The sequence below is a fragment of the Nasonia vitripennis genome, chromosome 1, assembly GCF_009193385.2.
Source record: "Nasonia vitripennis strain AsymCx chromosome 1, Nvit_psr_1.1, whole genome shotgun sequence".
In the NCBI taxonomy this organism is placed as follows: Eukaryota; Metazoa; Arthropoda; class Insecta; order Hymenoptera; family Pteromalidae; genus Nasonia; species Nasonia vitripennis.
This window is the reverse complement of record NC_045757.1, coordinates 1,624,590-1,647,920: the sequence shown is the minus strand read 5'-3', so window position 1 is coordinate 1,647,920 and position 23,331 is coordinate 1,624,590. Positions and strand designations below refer to the sequence as shown.

The following is a 23,331-nucleotide window of genomic DNA, read 5'->3' as shown; positions in this document are numbered from 1 at the left end:
AACGAGTGCGCGTAGTACGTGTGCAGTAGTAGCTATGCCCGAAATTAAAATTAAAATTCAAGCGCGCGGACTTTTGAAAAAGGAGCTCGAACCTCCTCGTAAAAACTCGGCGAGTATTGTACCGAGACAGGGATGAAGAACGTTCCTTTTTGTACATGGCTCCCGAGGAGAAAACTCCGCGAAGATACGAGCGGCGAAAGGACTGTTCGCGATTGAAAGACGCAAGAGAGAGGAAAGGGAGAGCGCACTGCAATCAACTGCACGCGACACTGCGCGCGGCCGGAAAGACGGACATTTTTCAGCCGCATCGTCGATGATTTTTCAGGGGGATGTATACGTCGCTTTACGAGCCATTACGTTAATGAGAAGGCGAGAGAGAGAGAGAGAGAGAGAGAGAGAGAGGGCTTTTATTGTTTTTGCCGCTCGCACTGGACCGCGCTGGGGCAGGTATTACGCTTGGCTGTTAAATTTTATGGGACAGAGAGCGGTGAGATGAGAGAGAGAGACGGAGACTTATGCGCACTGTCATGGGAAACTGGGCTGCGAAACTGCTCGAGTTCTCGGGACAGAAAGGAATGGGATTTGCATTGATTTTGAGAACCCGAGAAAGAATAAGTGTAGGAGTGGTGGTGGGGGAGCATCAATGATGAATCAAAACGTTATCTGATGGGCGATATAAAAAATTTATTTCGTCGCTGACATGACATCGAATTTATTTTCACTCGCAATCGGATAATAAATACACAGAGTACTTGGCAAGAGAACATCGAGCGAAAAACCGGGAAAATTTCAAATTGATTAATGAAATTCATCCGTATATTCATTGTAGTTCACGCGAGTTTCGCCTCAGCGGCGTGTGCTTGTTTTTCCTCGATAACGAGATTTCGCGATGATGGATGGCCGTTGCGCGAACTGCACTTTTTCACCGCGTGTATAAATAACGCCGACATTTGGCATTTCGCGCTGCAGTTGATAAAGTTATAATTGGCCGGCCCCGTCTGCTCGCTCGCGAGTCGGACACACGAGGGATTAGTTCTGTACTAAGCGCGGGCACAATTGCGTTAAACGAACAAAAGACGCTGAGATTAACTATGTACACATCGCGTCACGTCACTTATTCAGTATTTATTATCGGCAGTCGGCCAGGCCGCCGGCTCAGCAGCAGCTCGACGAGGAAAGCCATGACCGACGAGCCGTATCCGTAGAGCATAATCAATACTAGCTGTCTTCTGAGACTGTTGCTGTTGTAGGTGTTCAGATTTCTCCTCTTGCCCTCGAGGCAGGTGCTTCAGCTCTCGTTCCCAAAACTCGAAGATCCCGAAGTCGATGAAGCTCTGCAAGAGCCGGTTGAACTTGTCGACGTACGGTGAGCCCTTTTCGAAGTAGAGGGCCATCCGGACGCTCAGAAACTCAAAGTCGCTCAATCTCACCAGGGGGCAGCCGTCGGACTTCTCGTTGCTCTTTACGTACCAGCTGGCGCGGTACTTGGTGGTGAAGCAGACGGCCTTCTCGTTGTTCGCGACCGAGTCGAAGCAGTTCTGGATCCGCTTGATTATCTTCAGACGGGACGCGAGAGCCTGGTAGGACGAGTCGCGCTCGCGAGGATCCAACTGCCAGTCCTTGAATTACATGATGTGATAGCCATCGTTGATCTTCGGGGTGTAGCCAGATTTGATCACGTCCTCGGCTGTGGACAGGGGCAATTCGAAAGACTTGGTGTGAAAGAAATGACGTGGTTCTCGGTGATCTTGGCGAAGATGTCGGAAAAGTGCGTCAGCGACAGAACTATCACGCAGAAGAAGACGATGCGCTCGCTGGACCTCTGAGGAGGCTTGTACCACTGACCCAGTGACAAGGTGATCACCACGAAGTAGCCGAAACTGTCCGGCTGCAGCTTCAGGAACGATATTTTTCTGAGGACATAGCCCAGCCCGATAAAGATGAACATGCTGCAGATGGTGATGAGGAAGCGGGCAAGCCCGTCGAGGACCTTCTTCTTCTGGATGATGGCAGAGATGGAGACGGATACGCCGAAGTTGTCGTAGATGTAAGCTTTGCTCTTTTCGATATTCTCTTCCTTGAGGGCGCTGCTCGTCGGGTACAGGGGGATCGGTAGCATGTCGAACTCGTTATTGCTCAGGGCGATGACTGACTTGCGTATCATCTCTCCAAGTCTCACGGAGTTTTTGTGCACTAGATATTCGATTTTCAACGAACCTATGGGCATCTTCTCGATGATGATGATGTTTATGGCGTAGTTCAGAGCCTTGGCGTAATCTCGAATCAGGTCTATACCAGATTCACTGAAGGTAAACTTCTTGTTCTCTACGGCGACGTCCATGAACGGCGGCATGTAGATGAAGGGAACTCTCATCGCGTAGCCCTTTATATCTGTAAGCTTGTCAGGAAAGAGTTGTGTATCCGAGGCGTAGTCTTCTTGGTCATAGTTTAACGCGAAAGGATTGTACCTGTGGACGTCCGCATTACACGCCGAGTCCAGCCTCACAATGGAGAAGTCTAGGAAGCGCTTGTGCCAAGCATAGTGTAAAACTGGCTGCAGCCACTTCTGAGGAATTGATTCGGACCTCAGTTAGACCAGTAGACATCTCGGTCTCATGGTTCTGGCTGACAAACTGATGAGAAAGTCTATGAGATATTGAAGCTGGCGCAGGTGAATGTTCTCGGTATAGAAGATTCTGGACAGCAGCACGAGATAGATGGTAGACCTTCTTGGATAGCCGAAAGCTGGCATCGACAGCATTGAGGCGCCACCGGTCGTATTGATCTTCGCGAGATCGATCAGAGCTGACGGCAACGTCGTCGATAGCTGATGAACCACTAGGTCTTCTTCGATGGAGTTGGTCACCGAACTGTTGCGAATTACCGTGAGCTGATATGGTTGTAGCTGCTGAATATGGCTGACCAGAGTTTCTATCCAGTCCTCTTTGGCAGTTACGAGTACTTGTTTATTGACGATTGATACGAGGAAACACAGGATTGCGAACATTTTGGGAAACCGAAGTAAACTGAAGCTCGTCGATCCTGGCGATTTCGATAGAACTGTGCGTAGGAAGGGATCGTTTAAAATACGATAATTATACGGGTGATTGATGTTCGTCCAGCGATGAATGTAGGTTTTAAATTAAGGCATTAGCGGGCAGAGCGATTAGCGAGCACTTATCTGATCTATATAGTACAATGAACTGCAGAATAAAATTATGAATTTCAAGCTTCAATACGCTACATTTATTCAGATAATTTGTTCACAAAAAAAGCCTTATCATGTAGAACATTCGAAAATATAAATACATGTATTATGAGCATTAATTAATTTAACGCTTATATATACCGATTTATTTTTGAATTTTATACAAGAATAAACTTCTATAAAGCCTTCAGATATAAAAAAAGTGGTCGATCAGCAGTCAGTGCCATGGCGTTTACAGGTGAATCTGAAAAGCTTTGAACAGTCAAAGTGTTTGTACAGCAACTCAAAAAGAAAAATCATGGCTGACATTGCATAGCCGTACACCATGATCATGAATAATTTGTTCAGAAGATGACGTTGGTTGATGATGTTCAACTCTCCCTTAACATCGTCATAACAGACGTTTCTCTTCGTAAGTTTTTCCTGCCAGGTATTCTTGATCCTACTGTCGATCACTTTCTGGACCATCTGGTTGAACTTTTCGACAAACGGCGAGCCCTTTTCGAAATACAAAGCTCGGCCTATGCTGAAGAACTCAAACTCGTGGAACCTTAATTTTGGACAGCCGTCTTTTCTGACGTTGGTATCTAGAAACCATATCGCAGCACTGTCCAGCATAAAACAGGCATTCTTTTCTCTCTTAAAAATCTGTTTCACACACTTTTCCGGGCTCTTGACGATCACAAGCTTGGATTTGAGGGTGTCGAAGAACTCGTCGATGTTGTCAAAGTACACACTGTGCAGTCTATCGGAGATATGGGGAATCAATCCAGATGCAACGACGTCACTGGACGTGGCCAAGGGAACTTCCAGATCCTTTACTTGGATTTCAGTAATCTTGGCGACTATGTTGGAGAAGTAGCACAGCGACAGAAAAACCATCACGATGAAGATCCTGGAAGCGGCATCGCGAGGTTGCTTGGTAGTCTGGCTCAACGTCACGCGAATGATCTCGCGTATGCCTAGGTTCATGAATCCCAGGCAACGCGTTAGGCTGACGAATGCGATCAGTGGACAAATTTCGAGTACTAAGTAGATGAGCGTGGTGAAGGAGCCAGGCGTCTCGTGGATCACTGTGGTGATCACCATGACACCTAGTTTCTCGGAGAATTATGTCTTTCTACGCTCTACCTCGTTCCATGCTAGTTCGAAGTCCATGTCGTATAGAGGTATTGGAAGGAGATGATAATCGCTCTGGCTCAGACTGTCCAGCTGTCGTTTTATAATAGTATCGCCTAAATAAAAAAATGCTAGTGTGAGCCCTTAATAATAGTACATTACGCAGTACAGAAATCAACGTACGTTTTCTGGTATTATCAAGGTCCAAGCATGTAATAACAGGAAATTGCCGATTGTTGACAACTTTTAATGTGAAATTGAGCACACCTCCAAAGAAGCGCAGGCCGGAGATACCGCTTCCTTCGTAGACGAGGCTCTGGTACACTGTCTCCGCCGACATGTAGGGCGGCATATCGAGGAAGGGTGCCTTTATCACGTACCCATGCATGTTGTACAGTTTATCGGGGAAGATGCTAGTCGCGTTGGTAAACTCCTCGTTATTCTGAGTTTGAGTGAACGAATTGTAGTGAAATACGTCTGCCTTACAATCCAGTCTCAACAGGATGATGGAAAAATCGAGGAACTTCTTGAACCAGGCGTAACATCGGATTCAACCAATTTCGCGAAATCGAGTCCGGTTCGAGGTAGACAAGCAAAGTTCTGGGCCTAATGGTCCTAGGCGATAGGTTGACCAGGAGATCTAATAGAACCTGAAGCTGACGCAGGTGGATGTTTTCCATGTAGAAGAGCTGGGTGAGCAGTACCAGATAGAAGTTGCGGAACTTTCGAGAGGTCGACGAGTACGGTGGGCTATATAGGGATGATCCGCCGCAGGATTCGCTCATCCGTGACACTTTGCGTCGCAGAAGTATTGCAGAAAATCGTGATTTGGTAGAGATCCACTCGATGAATTCGTTGAAGCAGATTTGTGATAAGAGCGTTGTCTACATCGGCTTTGACGTGTACGATTCGCTCGATATTTAAAATAATTGTGACGTAAAAGAAAACGAACATTCTGTTACAAGAACTCGCAACGGAATTATTTTGGCTGCATGTTGCTTGCGCCCGGTTATGCGTTATCGAATTTTTCGAACATTTCTCGTCGACTTTGCTTGACTGCGGATAGATTGTTAATTTATGGGACGATAATTACGAGTTTTGTTCGATTCACTTGGGACAAGAGCTGATCCATTATTCTTTATTTAAATAGCGGCGAGAGCTGATTATTTCTTTTCATGCTCCTCTTGTTGGTAGAGGCAAGCGAAAGAAACAATCAATCACGTATACGCTCTCATATTTATACGAGTTATCAATCAAATCACTTCGTACGCTCGGACCTCAATGTTTACACGTCATTTCGATTGAGTTCAGCTATTGCGAGCACAACAAATATACTAACAATTTTTTTATTTCCATATTCACTTTTTCTTCGATTATTATAAAAAAAATCTTTGTTTTGAACTCAAAAAAAATATTATTTTACTTTTAGAATTCAAAATAACAATTAACTATTATTATTTTTTGAAAATTCATTGAAAAAAATGTTATTCATCGACTCTTGCACTTTCATTTTCTTCCAAGCGTGCATCCAAGGTCTTCGCGTACGCGCTATATCTATATATACCTACGAACACCTGGGATCGAATGACGCGACGCTGCGCGCATGCGCACAGCAGCTAAACGCGGCAGTATATCTATATAGCGAAGCGTCACTCTGGCGGAGGCGCATCATCTAAGATGGCGAACAGCTGTGAGACGCGTACACGTGGTTTATGTTTGTGACAGTATTATTTGCTATAGTTTAAGTGATCCGCCGTCTTTTTCGACCTCAACTGTCGTGCTTTAAATTTGTCTGTGATAGAGAGCAATAATCCAGTGTTAAAATGCGAAGATAGCTACGAGTTGTGTGCAAAGAATAATAATATTTGGGAAAATAAGAGAAAAACGTACGTACACTCTGAAATATTTTATTTTCTATGTGTTTACAATTCAAAAATTTTGACAGTAAGAGTTTCGATGCATACAAGTTCTGAAAACTTGCATACATCGAAACGCAAAAGTAATTGAAAAAATTATATAATTGTTTGATTCGTAAATAAAAAAAAAGGCAAAAAAGAGGCTTTTAGTTAGAAAATTAATTTTCCCAATAATTTAAAAATACAAACTCGTAAATTCTAAAATATTTTCATTGACTTTTCTCGAAGTTAAAAATAAAAACTCGTGAATTCGAATATATTTCTCAAGACTTGAAGAGAACTACTCTAGAAGCAGAGCACTACATCGTTTCCAAAAAAGTCGAGTAGTCGGAAAGTCCATTGAATTAAAAACAACCAAACAAAAATACGCGCAAGCAGACGCTCGAACAAAGGCTATGCAGCCCCATAACCCTCGCGACGCTCTAAAACGCGATGCAAATGCAGCTCCGGCCTTGGCGGAGCAGCCGAGGTACTTCGCTCCGCTTGGCGACCTTATCTCGAGGGCAAGAAGCGCCTCTGCACTACTGGCCCCGAGCGCTCCGCTGCAGCCCGCAGCCATATAACCAAGAAACAGTCTCTCTCTCTCGGATGCGTTTTTCCGCGACGCGCCGCCGAGGGAGAGATAACTGCGCGCGCGCTCGATCTTCTTCTTTCGCGGGCTATGAGTTTATTTATAAGCGGAAACTGTGGCGACTCCGAGGCGACGCTCTTCTTGTATGGTGTAGTAAAAAGTTTGTATTGTCCGGGATTTTCCAGCTGACATCAGATAAGAGGTACACATTTTTTCGCGGTAAAAAATACTTCGGAGAATCATTAACGAGGGGTTGCTCTCCACCTCGAGATTCATATTCATATACGGCTTCGTACGTATAATATGCGGTGTGTCATGCATATGAAACGAGTCTTCGTAATATTTTCCGAGCGACGATGCAAAGGAAAGCGCGGGAGGACTCGTTGGCCGACGTCATTAAACCGCGCGCGTACGCAGATATATTTGCATAAAAGAAAGTTCGAGCTTTTCCGCGGAAACATGCAAAACACGGTTCGCGGGTATTTCCGCCCATCCTCCGGACTACGCATTCGAGGTTCTGAAAATTTTTCGCGTGGTTTGCAACCGGTTGACGTAACTTATTCGACTTTCACACACCGTAAAAAAAACTCGCTCGCCGATCTTGCACTCGTCACAGCCATCGACATTCCAGTCTACTCGTCCTCCATAATTCAAGGCATCTCCAGCCGAAGTTCGGAACTCCGCAGACGATGGCTATTTGCATTGAATGCCATAACTTATCGCATCACTTGTGCAGTTCCTGAAAACCGTTCGCGCGCCTATAACAGTCGCTCGATGCATCTTGATTAATAACTAGGAAGCACACAGCGCCACAGCACGGCTCTCGATCCTGTCCCTCTCATGCTCGCGCGTCTCTTCGCTATGATTTATCCGATACGCGCCGCGCTCGAGTGTGTACAGCCGAGTGTCTGCGGGTTTTTCTTCTCAATTTATCAACGAAAACGGCGCGCGAAGGGTAGTATAAAAAGAATGTAATACCATAGAATTTCGCGGTTGCGCTTTTTCCACACCGACGCGCAAAAATGGAGCAGCTCGGCGATGCGCGCATTGTTGCGTGCCGGCATTTTCATTCCATCCGGCGAGAGATGAAAAATATTATACGACGACGACGAAAGCGAAGGGGGGAGAAAAGAGTTCGAGGTCGGTGCGCTCGCGCTACTGCTACTGCTGTTGTGTGGATTTTTAACTCTTTCTCTCTCTCTCTTTTACGGGGCTAAATGTATTCCGTGCGAACGTGATTTTTTCGGGAGAGGTCGTTTTTAGAATGGAGAATTTTTTTCGCGAATGCGTTCGACTGCGAATCGTACAATAGCAGTGAAGCTGGTCGATAGTTCGCGCGTTGACGTGGTTACCGAAACTCTCACACGCGCTGGTTAGCTGGTAACCTCGAAAAGCCGACCTACCGCGGCGCGAAGAAGCGATGTAACTCGTAAGTGTGTCGTGGACCGGATCGTGTACGAGTGCTTTTCAATCACGTGAGAAATTAAAGGCTCGATGAGTGCGCAGACTTTTCATTAAATTAACGAACGGCGTTGCGAATCGGTATAACAATCAATAACACCTGCAGTGGAATAAAATAAAAGCGGCTTCGGAGGCACATTACCGGGAAACTGCAATTAACGAAAACAGTCGCCGTTTCCGGGCTCGTCCAACTGGAAAACGCACCTCTGTGATACAGCTCCCGCGCGCTTACGACGTATTCACTCGAGCGAATCGGCAAAGAGAATAGACCCCGAGTCGGCAGGGGGTGTATTTAAACGGGCTCCATAGCAGATTCGAGTATTTGTTCTATTCACATGCAAATGAAACGACGTAATCCGGGACAATAAGTCCATCATCGTGCAGAGATTAAAGGAGCTCATACAGTCCACGGTTTTGTTTTTCAAGCTCGCTCGAGGAAATATTTAACGTCTCTCTGTGCAAACAACGAGATCCAAACGCTATACGTACTCGGGAGAAAAAGTTCTCTCTTTCCCTGAGTGTAATTAGAGAGGGCGGGTGCGGAAAGGTTCGATTCATCGGGGAAATAATATCGTCGTATAATTGCTGAGTAAGCGATGGTTAACGATCTCGGCGAAAAGCCGATATGCACCGTGTAATTATGTCTTTGAATTGCTGCCAGTATGTCCTTTATTCCAGACGGAGCAGCTCCTCCCCCACACCGACGCCCATAAACTTCATTAGCGCGCGATGACGAGTGCATTACGAATTTGCGCTGCGGACTTATAGGATTATAGACTCCGCCCACACTGTGCACTTATTAGCTCTTGACCGACGATCCCTTGAGGACGGCGTTGCTAATTAGAGCGAGAACTGCTTCCGTAGCTCTGCGTTTCGGAATTCGAATTTAGTGGAGCTCCGTCACTTGCAACGCTGAGACTTTCTCTCTCGGTATCGTCCGAAGCTCGCGAAAAGTTTGAAAGGGACGTCGCTCGTACGGCACGCAGGCGCTTTGATCGGCGAGAAGCAATATCCTAACTTCTGACTGAAATAAACAGGCAGCCTTCGGCAACGATGGACCCCGAACACGAGCAAAAGGAGGAGATCAGCGCGGAATTCGCCCTCCACGACGCGATGGACTGTATCTTGCAATATCTCAACACGAGGGATCTGTGCCGAGCGGCGCAAGTCTCCAGGTAGGTGTCCTGCACTAACGGTGTATCGAAAGTCAAATTTACACTGTTTACATGCGGGAATTTTCGCAGGGCTTGGAACGAGGCTGTGAAATTGGAGTTCTCCAGGCGCGGTCCAGAGATAGTCCGGCTACCGGACACCTACGACTCAAGACTGACCAACGCCAATGGGCCGAAGTTCTTCGCGTCCAATGAACTGAGGTCCAAGCCCGAGTTTACTCTGATGTTGTGCGGACCTACGCCCCGTACCCGGATATACTTGAACGTCGAGACAAGCTGTAAGTAGGGAAACGTGTGGCGATGTTCTTGAAACTCTGGAAACATTCAGGCTGATTATTCTCTTGCGCGCAGTGATGACCGCGTACAAGCCTCATTTACCGGGTCGTTTGATGATCATCGCCGTGGACGCGGCGATGCTGGACGCAGAAGAGATCAAAAGCTGCCCGCGGAGTATGTCGGCTGAATTTGCCAAGACCAACGGTATCGTCGCCTTCTTGCTGCCGAAATTCCGACAAGTCCAGATAAAGGTTGGCTTCTGCGCGTCTCACACGGACCGGCCCAGCAAGAGAGCCAAAAGGGTCGTCCACTCCATCATGCCGGACGACTGGAACAGCGAGTCCACGATACTGCTTTTTGGCAGGATCTACTACACCATCCACGAGCACGTGCTCTCCACCATAAAAAAAAAGTGGGTCGGGCGCCATCGGCGGAACGTTGCAGCGGACTCATCACACACGGCTAATCATCTGGATTTCACGTTCTTTCAGGTTCAAACCGAACTCGTACACAGTCTGGGGCGGATCAACGTCGGATTACATCAAGATAATCGACTGCTTGGGCGACGAGTATCCGTCCTACATGGGCATGGAGGGCTGCGTCGCCATCAATTTCTCGGGTATCGAAAGGCACTCGGCCGTCATCGCAATGAACCAAAGGGTATCAGGGTTCGAAAGCGATGTGGCCGAGTTCGCGAAAGGACTGAAGCCGAAGCTCAAACGATGCAACAAGGGTCTGATCTGCGGACCCCGAAACAGTGTACACGAACACTGGACACGTTTCCGCGAGAAATGCAACTATACAATTTGGATGAACATCGTCAAGAAGTACTTTCCGAATGTAACTTTCATGGGCTTCTTCAACGTAAGCGACCTTCATTATATCGGGATGAATACTGGACAGGACGGTGAGTTGAGATTTTTAGGTTATGTTCGCTGCAAAATGCGCGCGTCGACCGAATTCTATCGGGAAAGCGTAGAATTCGGCGAGAATTTAATATCGCTTCGAGTTTCGTCAAATATAAGTGTGATTAATATTGCGTAGAATCCAATTTAAATAAATTTTACTTTCAGTCTTGAGCAACAATGCGTAAAGATATTCCAGTATTTGATAACGCGCGCGCGCGCCTCGAATACTTCCTTTAGGCCATACATAGACTTTAATTAGCAGAGCGGATTCATTATATAATCAGAAATAAGCGCCACTCATGGCACACAGCGTAATTGCTATGTACAATAAACATTTTTCTCCGTTTTCGTTCTTTCAGATGCCGATCAGAAGATGCTGCACGAACTGGCCGTGTCGATATTGATTTTAACCCACGACTAAGGAGCGCTTAGTCAGACTGATTTACATTAATTTTTAACGCCGGCTTGTCCGCGGCCTGCCACCGAATTGTACATATTATTATTATCATGTATTTAGGAGAGAAACTGTTTGTACACGATCTCCTTTTATTGCCATTTTATCGACTTTGTGACAATTGTAAAGGACCTGACCTAGTTGCAATATTATAGTTTCTACGTTTTGACGACATCACATTAGAGAAATAAAAGCGTTTTATACAATACAGCACTTTCGAGAGCGCATTCTTTCATTCCTCTCCGCGACACCCAGCGACATTCCAGGAGCACTTATCCCCGCGAGGCATCCGAAGCCATCAGTCGGGTCGTCACTTTGCAGCGTCCTCGCGAACTCGGAGCATACAAACAGCTCTCGCGCGGCGTCGATCGAAGGATCAAAGTGCTGTGTGTTGGCAACTAAGTCTCTGCCGCTGCACCTACAGGGAAATCAAAGCCGGACGATGTTGAGAGGAGCTGCTGTTACTGATGGCTCGCGCTAAGGAGGCTCCGATCAAGGGGGGCAGTATTGAAGCGAGCGAGGCTCATTACTGGCACTTTCGGAAGCGGAGGAGTTCGCGAAGCGATGATTAGCTTCGTGCGACGCTGTGCGCGTCAGACTGGACGTAGTTCGCTGATAGTTTCGCCGGTTTTCAGGAAAGGATTCGACTTTGTTCTCGCGCGTGTTTGGAGTTACGTATGGACTTTTACTTCTGTTGGGTAACTCGATATTTATTCGCGCGATTATTCAAGGCGTTTTTTTTTGTTAAATTTGTGGCTTTTCGAAAACTGTTCTTATCTCTCCGCTAAACCAGCTAGCGTATCGAGGAGAAATTGATATACCGTCGCATTAGAAAGTGTCCGTGTACAGTTTACGCTCCATGCGGGTCCGCGTTAAGTATACAACTGATAGTAAAGAAATTAGTCGTGAGAAAAATAAGTTGAAATAAAAGCCTCGCCAGTGAGACGAAAAAAATCGAGATCCGACACGACGTCTACCTTTTGACATCAAATCGAAATTTTTCCAATGCGTACACTTCCAGTTCCACTTCTCAGAGCACGCCTGCATTGACAACTCATTCCGCAAGCTCTCTCTCTCTCTCTCTCTCTCCCGACCGTGAAACTAGTTCTCTCGAGTCCCTTTTTTGCGCGTAGGCAGCGCAGCCCACGCGAAGACGGACGTTTCCTGGTGGCGATCGGCTGACGTTAAATCTCTTTAATTATGATAAATAAACGAGAGAGCCCCTGCACGTCGATAGCGCGACGAGGCTTCCGAGGAGTGTAGATCTGGTTTGCTTCGCGGATTCTTCTTTCACGCAGCCAGTCGTTTGATGAGTCGACTCGGTTGCCAGGTGGATTCCGAGTTGGTAAACACGTTGTCTTTTTATTTTTTTATCGAATCGCTAACGCCATAACTGTACTCGTCAAGAAGTCATCTCCCATACGGAAAGTAAAATTTCGCGATATCGAGTCACCTTTTTCCGCACACGTCACGGGCAGCGCACGTCATCGCGTAACACACACGAGTTCGACGAACTCTCCCGCGAGAGCACCTTGCTCGCGGAGCGGACAATTCAGGCGTCTTTCGCGCTACGGTTTCGGAGAAGAGCCTTGCTTAGAAAGTGTAAAACAGCTCGGAAGCTTCGAATTCGCCTGTTGGCATAAAAATTCACTGGATATACTCGCCCACACACAAGAGTCGGGTGAAAAGCTCCTCGCTGAGAGATAGGAAGGAAGCAGCGGGAGGAAACACAAGCAATGGATAGACGGAGAGCGAAGAATGACTCTCCCTTTCCCTCTCGTGCCCTCGTCAGCGTTTAAAGGATGGATGGAGAGCTCGCGCAAACTTTTCAGTCGTCGTTACCGTCCATCCAGCCGCGGATTGATGATCGTCCGCTCGGAAGGAATGGCCTGACGTAGCTATGCGGGGAACGCGATTTTTGTGGCTTTGATTGTTTACTGCGCCGCGATTGATTAGACTCGTTCCGTACTCACGTGTGGCTGTCGATGTGCGGATGGATTTTTCAGTGGACTCACCTTAAAGGAAAAATAAAAATTATTAGGATAACGCAGTCGAATCGGATGATGAATGAGAAACGATTAATTGTTATTTCCGCAGAGTCGTTCGAGATGGCGATCGATTAAATTTCTAAAAGCCTCTGTTATCGAACTTTTTCTTTTATCGCTTTCATAAAAGTTTCATCGAGACTCTTTTCTATCATAAAGTAGCATCAACAAGCCGATATTGGAACTCAAAGATTTTTCAATTAAAAAATTTATTTCGCCTCACGTTTACCGGTCTAAGATTTCAAAGGAGATCGATCAATCTCTCGCCAACCCGGCTTTCGTCGAGAGCGTAAAAGGGCTCGCCCGACTGTTATACTTAGCCGCGGATAATTGGGTTCGCGGCTATAGTGCTGTGTATACTCGCGGCAATTAATTAAGGATCTCCGCTACTGCCGCGCGACCATAACGGCACGCGCCGAATTAACGCCGAGAGATGATGAGATCGCCGTCTTTTTATTTTCTCCCCAAGGCCGTTAAATTCCGACGGAACGAGGTGCGGAGGTACGGTCGTGGGTGCGACGTGATAAACGCGCGAGACGTAATCGAATTGTATTTATATTTCGCACTAATTCGTTATTACTCTGGAGGGAGAAAAAGAAAGGAGTCAAGTGCATTACTGGCTGGAGAGATAAAAAAATAAAACACTGCCTGCGCACAAGTTTTTTCAGATCTGCCCGTACAACACACAGCCCGCGAGAGTTGGCCTATCGAGGAGCGCGATCCGTAATTACGATATAGACCTATACATGTATCTCCCCTCGCCGCTACCTAATTGCGGACTTTTGAGAGAATATTCCCGGGGTGGGCGTGGCGGTAGCTGCTGCAGCTCTCGCGTTCATTGATTATCATAAGCTCGATGATTAAGGTATATGGGCGAGCGCGCGTTTTTTCGCTCTCTTTTTGTTCTCGGCTGTTTGTCCAGGCTATATGGGACGCTCGGGCTCTCGTTTCAGAGCTGATTGATACGTCGGAGAGTTTTCATCGCCACACGCATAACGATTCGATTTTTTTCTCTCGGCCAGCTTTAATCACTGGAAATTACCCGCGCTCCGATTGCAGGCCTCGATATTCGTAAAATTTTATCGCTGATTTGACTGAGCTGTGGTAAGACCGCTACACATGTCACTACGTACAGACACGGAGCGGGCAACCAGTTCTCCGTGTGCGCTGATGAGCTGCCAGAGGTCGGCGCACTCGGCGTTTATGGCAGCCGGCGGCGCTCTCGCCTCGTGATTCACGAGAACGCGCCAACAGGTGCGGGACACATCACGACGCCGAGGCTTTTCGTGCGTCTAATTGGCGCCGGGGACTAGCCGATAGTTGAACGCGATACACATAACGTAATGTATAAAGTGCTCTGTGGGAAGGATGACGTTTTAAAGTTAATTCGATATTTATCCAGTAGTCGAGGGAGAGAGCTGGAATATATCGAATTATGTCGATGAATCGCAGGGGGAAATTTGAGTAATCACGGTGTTTAACATAACGTTTCCCAACAAAGGCTCTTCGGCTTCGCCGATCAATCGGAGGCGGCTTTTATGCGCTTGTGTAATCATAATCGACGAAAACATCACGTTTTCGCTGAGAGAGCGCACTTACGATCCGAGTCTTGTTGCAGGTGATGAGTTAATGGGAGGATAAAAACGCGGACGAGCGAACAAGACCCGCCGACTCGCGTACTCTTCGCCGATATGGCTTTTCAATAAGCCCCGACGAGATGGTATACAATGAATTTCGAAATGTCTCTATCATAGCCCGCTGCTATGCTGGCGCGAAATTTCCGGCAAATCGAGAGGGCATAAATAAAGCGAAAGCCGTCCCACGAATATAACGACGCTCATAAAGGTGTCCTGAATTATTGAACACCTACTATTTGCTAATGCAGACCTCCTCCGCCGTAAACCTCACATTTACATGACCGCGCGCAGACGTTTGAACTCTTCGCCGCTGCAGCGATAAATCCCAGCCCTTTCACGGCGACCTGGCATCGACTCAAGAGGTCAATCGCATTCCTCGGGCTCACGCAGTCGTGCGCGCGCGCAGATGGGGGTTTTCGTGTCAAGCGCACGATGCTCGAAAGTTATACGGGAGTTTTACGGGCCCCGCTGCGGTTTTGACTTCATACACACGCCGATTAGAGCTTTCGCTTCTCGCTGCGGTATCGACACCGCTGTGTACTTACGCGTTTGTCACCGCAGCGATCGAGAGGAGAAACCCACTCGCGCAAAATCAACAGCACCGAGCGCTTGTGAAAAACCTCTCCGACAAATTAATCGGGGGATCAAGAGAGGAACGAGATGCGCAGTGAGAGTAGAGAGCTCAGTCATGTGCATATCTCGGCGAGTCTCGAGAGCAAACACGAGCTGCGCAGGAAACAATGCAGCCGATAGGCTCTTTTGCAATGGAGCTGGCGCTTTAGGAGCGGCCGCGGATTACGTATGCGAAGGCAAATAGCGCGAGCGCCGCACTCGAAACGCGAGGGAGAGAGGAAGGGAGAAAGTCGTAAACTGCGGTCTATCTGTGTGTGGCTATACTACTCCGCTTTGTCTTGGCTTCATTCGATAGTATTAGAGCGTTGGAGCGTTTTTCGGATCTTGGAAGTCGCACTCGACGAGTACACTTTCGAATTTCTGCGGGATGCGATGAATGCGAATCACTCGCTCTTGATGAACTGTCAGATTTTCGAAGTTCGAGTCATTCGACGGACGAGATAGCGATGATTTCATCGCGGACAGAAAACAAGTTCCTAGCCTGTCTTCACTTTTACAATCGCGAAGCTGCTAAGAATGAAGGAGAAAAAACGACTTTCCGACGCAACTATTAATGTCCGCCTGAATCATAATACAGCTCGTAACTCAAGCTTCGCGTGATTGGCAAGTGTCTTATTGGCCGGAGGAGTCAATATTCCGCAATGATCGCAGGAAGTCGGAGGTGGTAAACGAGCGACGAAACGTCTAATTTCGCTCTCGAGCGTTGAGAATTGCTAATTGCCTTGCAACACACAGAGAGACAATAGTGTAATAACTCATCGATCATCACGTGTATATTCATCGTCGAACGTGTAAACATTTCCTTCGCACTTCCGCAGAGTCGAAAATCCCAGAAGACGCATCCCGGAAGCGAGTGAAATCGAGCTGCACTACTGGATAACAACGTAATATCGCGAAAACGTTTCCTCAATCAAGGCCTAGCCACTACACCACTACCTGTTGTGTGCGAGTGTGAGATAAGCAATAACACCGCGGAGGGAAGCATCGGAAGCCGCTCACTGCACTTATACTGTTCCGAGGGATTTTAATTCGACGCCGCGTGGGAGTGTGCGTGTGGCTGCGGAAAAATCGTGGGCCGCGCGAGTGAGTGTGTGTGTGTGTATTACAAGTTATCAGAGGCGAGTGATTTGGGTCGCAGCGGTAATTTCCCGGCGGCAAAGTGCAGCTTGTGCACAATGGCCGCGCGCCGAGATGGATTGGCGCGCGTCAAAAGCGGCGGTCGAACTTATTATTGCGAGAGCTGCTGTTGCTGCTGGATTGCCTCTTAATCACTCCGACTATGCACTACTGCAGCTGGGAAATCGATTTCGCCCTGCGCGCGAAGGCGGTGGACGTTTCGCGAGAGATTATAACTGGGTTACGTATACGATGATCTTCGCCGACCTCGTCGGGCGGCGAGATCGTTAAGACGGAATTTCAAAGGGGGGCGCAAGTGAATTTGGATGTGCGCGAAATTGCGGGTTCGGCGCTAAGTCTATACTACGGCCGGTGAATTGTAAGTGTCATGAACGAGGAATTCGTCGATTTGGGCGTATGATTATTAGTTGTACACAGTTTCGCGAAATTGTAGCGCGAGGATTTCTCAATCGATTTTAGGCGATCGCGTTACAAAACTTTTAACGATATTTATACTGCTCTGTAGGGAGAGAGAAAAAGCCGTTGCATAATGGGATAAATTATACACCCGGCTGCCTTACAAGGACTATTATATACCGACGAATATCATATAAGTAAACGTCGAGCTTTCTACGCTACGGATATGTAAGCCGTTATTTTTTTCCCCTGAAACCTCCATCGCCTTGCGCGGCATTATTAACGATCTAATTATCCATCCTAATAAGATCATTATTCGATTGTACTCAGCTGGCTACAAAACTATTGCGTAATCGCGACGTCGTGAGAAACTGCGATACAGTTCGGGAGAGACGAGAAAGTTATGAAAAGTAGCTACCTCCTCCCAATGACGCAACGATCAATTAAAGCCGTTAACAGTACATCGATAATCAGGAAAAACAATGAGGGAAGAGCGACGGAGCAGCTTCTTATATATCCAGATAATCGCAAAAGCGAATCGTGAGCCGGTGCACTGCTCGATTCCCGTTACACATCCAGCGTAGGATGTCCTCGCGAATTCCACGCGCTCGTACATGCATGCATGCTTGCGCCGTATATTTCCATGCGCTCACGGGTATATAATGAGCGCCGGCACGCGAGAGAAAAATTTTCTCCCCGAGTATAACATCGAAATTTCGTTTTCGGACGTCGTAAACGAAGCGAGACCTGCTGCATATAGCTATAGGCATCAGTATAATGAACGACGTATTGATGGACGATCGAGTGCCTCTAGTTAGCGCGCGTCAGGCGAGTACATCAAGATCCGCGGCGCGTCTGCTTGATTAATTGGAAGTTGCAGCGGCCGCGCGGTGTTTCCTCTTCCCGATCTTCCTGCTCGAGTTTTTCGCCGTTTTGTTTCGCCTCTTCGTGTCTATCGATCCCCTCCACGAGTCGAAAGACAGCTCGGAGCAAGAAGATCCGAGTAATTGATGATAGCGCGCGCGAGTTGTGTACGCGCAGAGGGTATATCGGGAAATTCCTCCGCGATGCAGGGAATTTGGATTAATGGATGCAGATTGTTTTTCCCGGGCTATGGAGAGGAAACTAGACGATGATCGGCGAAGAAGAGCAGATTGAGTTATAAGGGATAAGGAAGGGCGCAAGCTATATACATTATCGCGTCGACCACAAAGCAGCTCCGCCGTCGCTGCGGGCTGCGGTAGCTCGCTGAAAAATCGAATCTCCCGTTAACGGATGACTAACCGCATTTCTCAACCGCTCCGCGCAACCGTCTTGAAAGTTTCAGCGGCTGCATCTTCTTACATTATCGCGCGGATGAAAATATAAACTATATACAACTGGCGTCGTTAGCCTCGATAAATCCAAATCGCTCGACGAACAGGTCAATCACCCCTGAAAGTACGATTCCACGAGAAAAAAAAGGAAAAATCTCGGCATCGTCAACAATTACATCACGAGAAGCGCACCGAGCGCATGCGTCCCAGCCGACAATCCCGCGCGGCTGACCCCGTTAGTGAGCGCAGTACTTATCGGGCGGACGCACACGCCGCGGCGGGAGCGTGAATTATACACGCGCGCAGGTATACGTTTCTCGCGAGTGCATATATCGCGCGGTCAAGGTTCCCCAGGAAAGAGAGAGAAAGAGAGGCAGAGCGTCGCCCGTGCGTACGCGCGAATTCCAAGAGCGAAAGAGGATTCATTCGATGCGATCAGCTGTCCCAGTCGGCCGGGCGCAGGCGCGCGATCCGACGGCGCTGCGGGTGAGTTTTTGGCGCGTATGTTTGAATTTCATCGCGAGTGTACACGGCTATTTTTAGAACGGATGGCTCTGGTAATGCAAAGCTATAAATAACCGAGCGCAATTAGAGAGCCGGGCGGCAATAAACGGAAGCCGCTCCGAACATAGTGACCGGCCGCGATAAAATCTCGAGTAGCGAGAAGAAAGGAAAAAAATGCCGCGATTTCAATACACACACACGCGCGCGGACAGTCGAGAAAGCAGTAGTTCCACCAGGCCCCTCGTAAAGCACGCGTAATAAAGCTTATCGGCGTATAAATTTGCTGGCGAAACGATCTGCGCTCGGAAATAAAGTCGCGCTCGAGCGTCGCAAAAAGGAGCTCTGGCTCTCGCTCGTCGCCTCGTCGTCGGGGCTTATCTCTCGTCATTTTCATAACCGTAAATCAAGTCGCGAGAGTAAGAAAATGAAAGATGCGACGACGCCGGCGTAATTAAGCCCTGCGCTATATACCTGCATAGGACGTGCTTCGAGTCGAGAGCTGCCCTGCTGGACAATGGGGATTCGAGTCTTACGCGGGAATCGATCCCCGTAACGGCGCGCGAATTCGCATTCGAATCCCTGCAACAGCACACGAGGCGCCAAAAAATCCGGATGACTAATGCATCTGTTTACGATCGCCGACACCTCGCGGATAAAAGTCTCAGCTCTCTCTCTCTCTCTCTCTCTCTCTCTCTCTCTCTCTCTCTCTCTCTCTCTCTCTCTCTCTCTCTCTCTCTCCTAGGCAAATTAACATCCCAACACCTGCGCCTCTCTCCGGCAACTCGATTACCGGATAATGTAATTAATGCGGCGATTATTCACGCGTCCCCCCGCTCGCGACGGAAAAATCCCCTCTCCCATAGCGCGCGGCGTCCTATCCGTCTTGCGCATCCTGAAATTACATCCTTTTTAATCGTGTGTACATATAACATACTCTCCCGGCACGTATAGGCGAAGGGCGGCGAAAAAGATATTTTCATTATTAGCCGGTGATTTATAGGCAATGCCGACCTTGCCGCGGCGACCTTTTTTTCGAAGCGACCGCAAGTGTGTATGTGTAGATAGGGGCACGTACGGCCGGTGATTAAAATCGCGTCGAAGTTATTTTTCTCGAGGGACTAACCGTAACGAGACTCGCGCGCGCGTAATTCAATTTCAAAGGTACTTTTTGCTCTCTTCTATATATACATGCGCCGAGAGAGAGATGAGATGCGCGCGCGATAGAAAATTCCGGTGCGCCGGTTCGTTATGCGATGACGAGACGTTGATGAGCTGGGCGTTGTTTGTGGGTATCTCCTCGCCTTGCGCGCACGTTACATATTTGGCGCGACCGGAGATGTACACACTACAGTTTTTTTTTTAAAGGATCGATCGATCGGCCGGCCGATTATCGAAGATCGGTAGCACCTTGATTTGACTGCAGCTGGAGGAGGTGTAACGGGATTGCAGTTTTTTTTATTAACAATAACGAGCAGTACGCGGAAACAAAAGGGCGACACAATGGACCAACGCCTCGTATTGTTGTGAGCCTTTCTTTATGTATACGCGTGTCTTGTACACAAGTGTTATACACATACATAAGAGTATCGAGCCTTTCTAAACTGGGCACGCGCGAAATGTCAAGGTTAGCCCCTCGAATATTATCGCTGCGCTAACGTGTTTATGTCGCGAGAGGCGTTGGCGAGTCCGGCCAGCTGCGAGTCGCCGATAAGAGATTAGCTACGAGCTGGTGGGTGAACCTTCTGCGTTTTTTTTATAGTCAACCCGGCAAAAAACGCGTTTTAGCATACTCGATCACCGCGGGCAGAGAAAGCCCGAAGATTTACGAGCGCGTGTAATCGTCGAGGATTCAGTAGAGTACAATTGCGCAAGAAAAACGGGGAAAAACGAGCATTTTCCACTTTACAGATGCTCTTCCGAATGACAATGGGCAGTTTAAACTGCGGGAGAACATTATATTCCATTATCCCCGCTTATTTTATTAGCGCCGCCGCACGACGCACAATAATTGTTTTAGCTATAGCTCGAGAAGAAACAATGAGCGTAAAATATGTACGTTTTTGTTTTCCAGGACCGCAGCAGCCAACGCTATGACAGGTTTACGCGCTGCGCTGGTCACCGGGAGGAGTAGCTTGGCTTCGCGAGGCTACGCGACGAAGCCGCTGTCCTCGGAGGTACGTACGTGCATTTTTAATTTCGATACGTCGCCAGGCACGAAGTCGCCGGCTGTGGTAATGACTTGTCGCCGGCTAATGCTATACCGGGCACGTACGGCTGAACCTAACGGACCCACGCCTCCGAAGTGACATTTTGCATGTGTAGCTATATTCCTCGGCTAATGTTAATAATATGCTGATAACGACGTGATGCGCCGACCGACCGAGCGTATAATAGATATGTGCATTTATGTAACGACCGGTCGCGCATTGAAATCCCCGTGCGCCAGCGAGACCATTACATCGCGGCTGGAATTTCAAATCGACGCCGAACAATAACTCGAGCTTTTTTCTCTCTCCCTCCCACTTTCTTCGCCGGTCGCAGCTGCAGTTTTTACGGCGCGGATAACAAGAGTAGAGTATTTCTTTGTGCCAATCAGGGGGAGTGATATTTCAAAATTAATTGTATATCCGCGCTATGGTCTTTTCGGGCGACGTTGTGTAATTCCATCATCGATTCCGTCGCTCGTAAAGCGAGCTTTGTTTCGTTCTCGCGCTACGACCACGCGATTTCGGAGCCGCGAGCGCGGTAAATTATATCCCCGTATATGAATTAGCGCCGCGTCGTCCAGGCGCCGTAATTCATCCGCACATCCGAGGGGCGGAAGCGAAAATAATTGACGCCACCTGTCGTGGCTTCGAGCTTTTTTTCTGAAACTCGATACTGACAGCCTGTAGGTGTGGGCTAGTCGTCCTTTTTGCACGTGAAAATTCTCGAACGTACATTGCGGTTTCTCAAACAGAACTTACGCAAGCTCAATTAAAAGCGCGACACACCGGTATGAAGTATCGCTTTTTCCATCACAATATCGCATGCCTCCATGTAAGTGGTCTTGTGCAACAAACAGGTGCTAACGAGCTACCTCGAGCAGACCGGCGAGCCGCCCTGGACCTCGTACTTCGTGCGCTACAGGGACGTACGCAACGACCAGTTCGCCATGTCGCACTTCAACTGGCCGGTCGGCCAGAGCAACTACCACGTGCTGCGCACCGGCTGCTTTCCCTACATCAAGTACCACTGCAGCAGGAGGCCGCACCGGGACCTCAAGATAGAGGACGGCTTCTTCAGACTGATCAAGATGCTCAATCTAGGTGACTCGCGAATTGTTTCGTTTTATTTATTTACTTTTCTTTCATAGTGCACTGACAGGCCGCGTAGCTTTTACTAGCGCCGATGTTCGACATCGATAATACTTAATAAGAGCTATTCGCGAGTCGAGCGGAAAAAATCTGCGAGAATCGGGGACGCTAATGAGAAAAACGAACGAGCTGATAAGAACCGGACTAACAGGATACAATCACGGGATATTTTTAACGCTCTCGGCTCTTGTAATGCTATACTCTCTCTCTTTTCGAAAAAACACCTTTCTAAAGAAACCAAAAGTTCGACTTTTTGCCCGTTATTGTATAAATTAAGTATCCCATATACAGACTCTTTTCACTCGCTTAATTCTTGCGCTCCACTCGAGTTTTTACTCCGCGCGCAGGGAGATTAAAAATTGAAAGGGGAAATGTACGAGGAGCAATATCGGCGAATAAAAGGAACAAGGCTCTTGCAATTCATTCAAGCGCCAAACGATCCTCTTTGAAAGGCTCCTCGTGCGCGCCAAGTCTTTTCGGCGCAGTCCAGCCGTGACGCCGTTAAATTCTATTTCGGATTCTTTCGAGCGTCTCTCGCGCGCGGCCTCTTTACGACGTCGCCTCCTACACCCTTTGGCGCTTTTTTTTTCATCCTTAGTGAGTCGTTAAGTTTATTTATGCAATTTGAGAGTCGTCAAAACATCGTTTCACTTTATTCGCGTTATTAATACTCTCGAGCGCTGTAATTGCGCGGAGAAAATTTACATGCAAAAGCAGCCTCGCATCTTCGGTGCTTGGATTTTGTTTCGTGACTCATCTTGAGCCTGGCGCGATTGTAAGGAACGCAGAGACATATGAATTGCTAATAGGGAAACGTTTCGAGTATTTAAATCGTCGCTGGTCGACTCGCGCACAACTTTTATTAATCGTCTCTTCTTTGGGTTGCAGGTCTGCCAACCTTGATGTACGGCTTAGCGGCGACAATACTGATTCGGCATTCGGAAGTGGTGAAAACGCCTAGTGGCGATGTGACCATATTCTTTCTGCTGCCCGAAGATAAAGGCTCGCAGTATTGAGCTGAAGAAGTTGTTATTTTTATTTTATATCGATTGTTGTATACGGAATAAACGATGTACAGAAGATTTTGTCTATCCTCCATTCATTTGAACAGTAATAAAAGTCGAAGGAGTGTCGGAGGAGAAAAATCGAAACGTCATCTCTCAAAAACACACAGTTCTCTACGTAATTACATATGACACGTAGGAGCATCTCTAATAAAGTA

The 23,331-nt window shown here is 47.8% G+C and overlaps 2 protein-coding genes across 9 annotated transcripts in view; one reads left to right on the top strand and one right to left on the bottom strand.

Moving 5' to 3' along the window:
- LOC100122201 (cadherin-99C) overlaps nucleotides 1–23,331 on the bottom strand; it is a 113,154-nt gene that overhangs the window by 51,637 nt on the left and 38,186 nt on the right. The window lies entirely within an intron of this gene.
- Nucleotides 5,985–23,191, top strand: LOC103315480 (uncharacterized protein C15orf61). Of its 7 annotated transcripts, none has more exons than XM_008204556.3 (7): nucleotides 6,461–8,312; nucleotides 8,382–8,864; nucleotides 8,954–9,450; nucleotides 9,520–9,725; nucleotides 9,799–10,135; nucleotides 10,215–10,630; nucleotides 10,991–11,298. In XM_008204556.3, exons 3-7 carry the CDS (start codon nucleotides 9,329–9,331, stop codon nucleotides 11,050–11,052), a joined length of 1,143 nt encoding a protein of 380 aa, XP_008202778.1. In that variant the 5' UTR covers nucleotides 6,461–8,312; nucleotides 8,382–8,864; nucleotides 8,954–9,328; the 3' UTR covers nucleotides 11,053–11,298. The 7 variants fall into 7 exon arrangements, with proteins under 7 accessions (XP_031777585.1, XP_031777584.1, XP_001605715.1 ...); XM_008204557.3 differs by having other exon boundaries at nucleotides 6,461–8,593; nucleotides 8,702–8,864; XM_031921725.1 differs by lacking the exons at nucleotides 6,461–8,312; nucleotides 8,382–8,864 and adding an exon at nucleotides 5,985–6,213 and having other exon boundaries at nucleotides 9,313–9,450.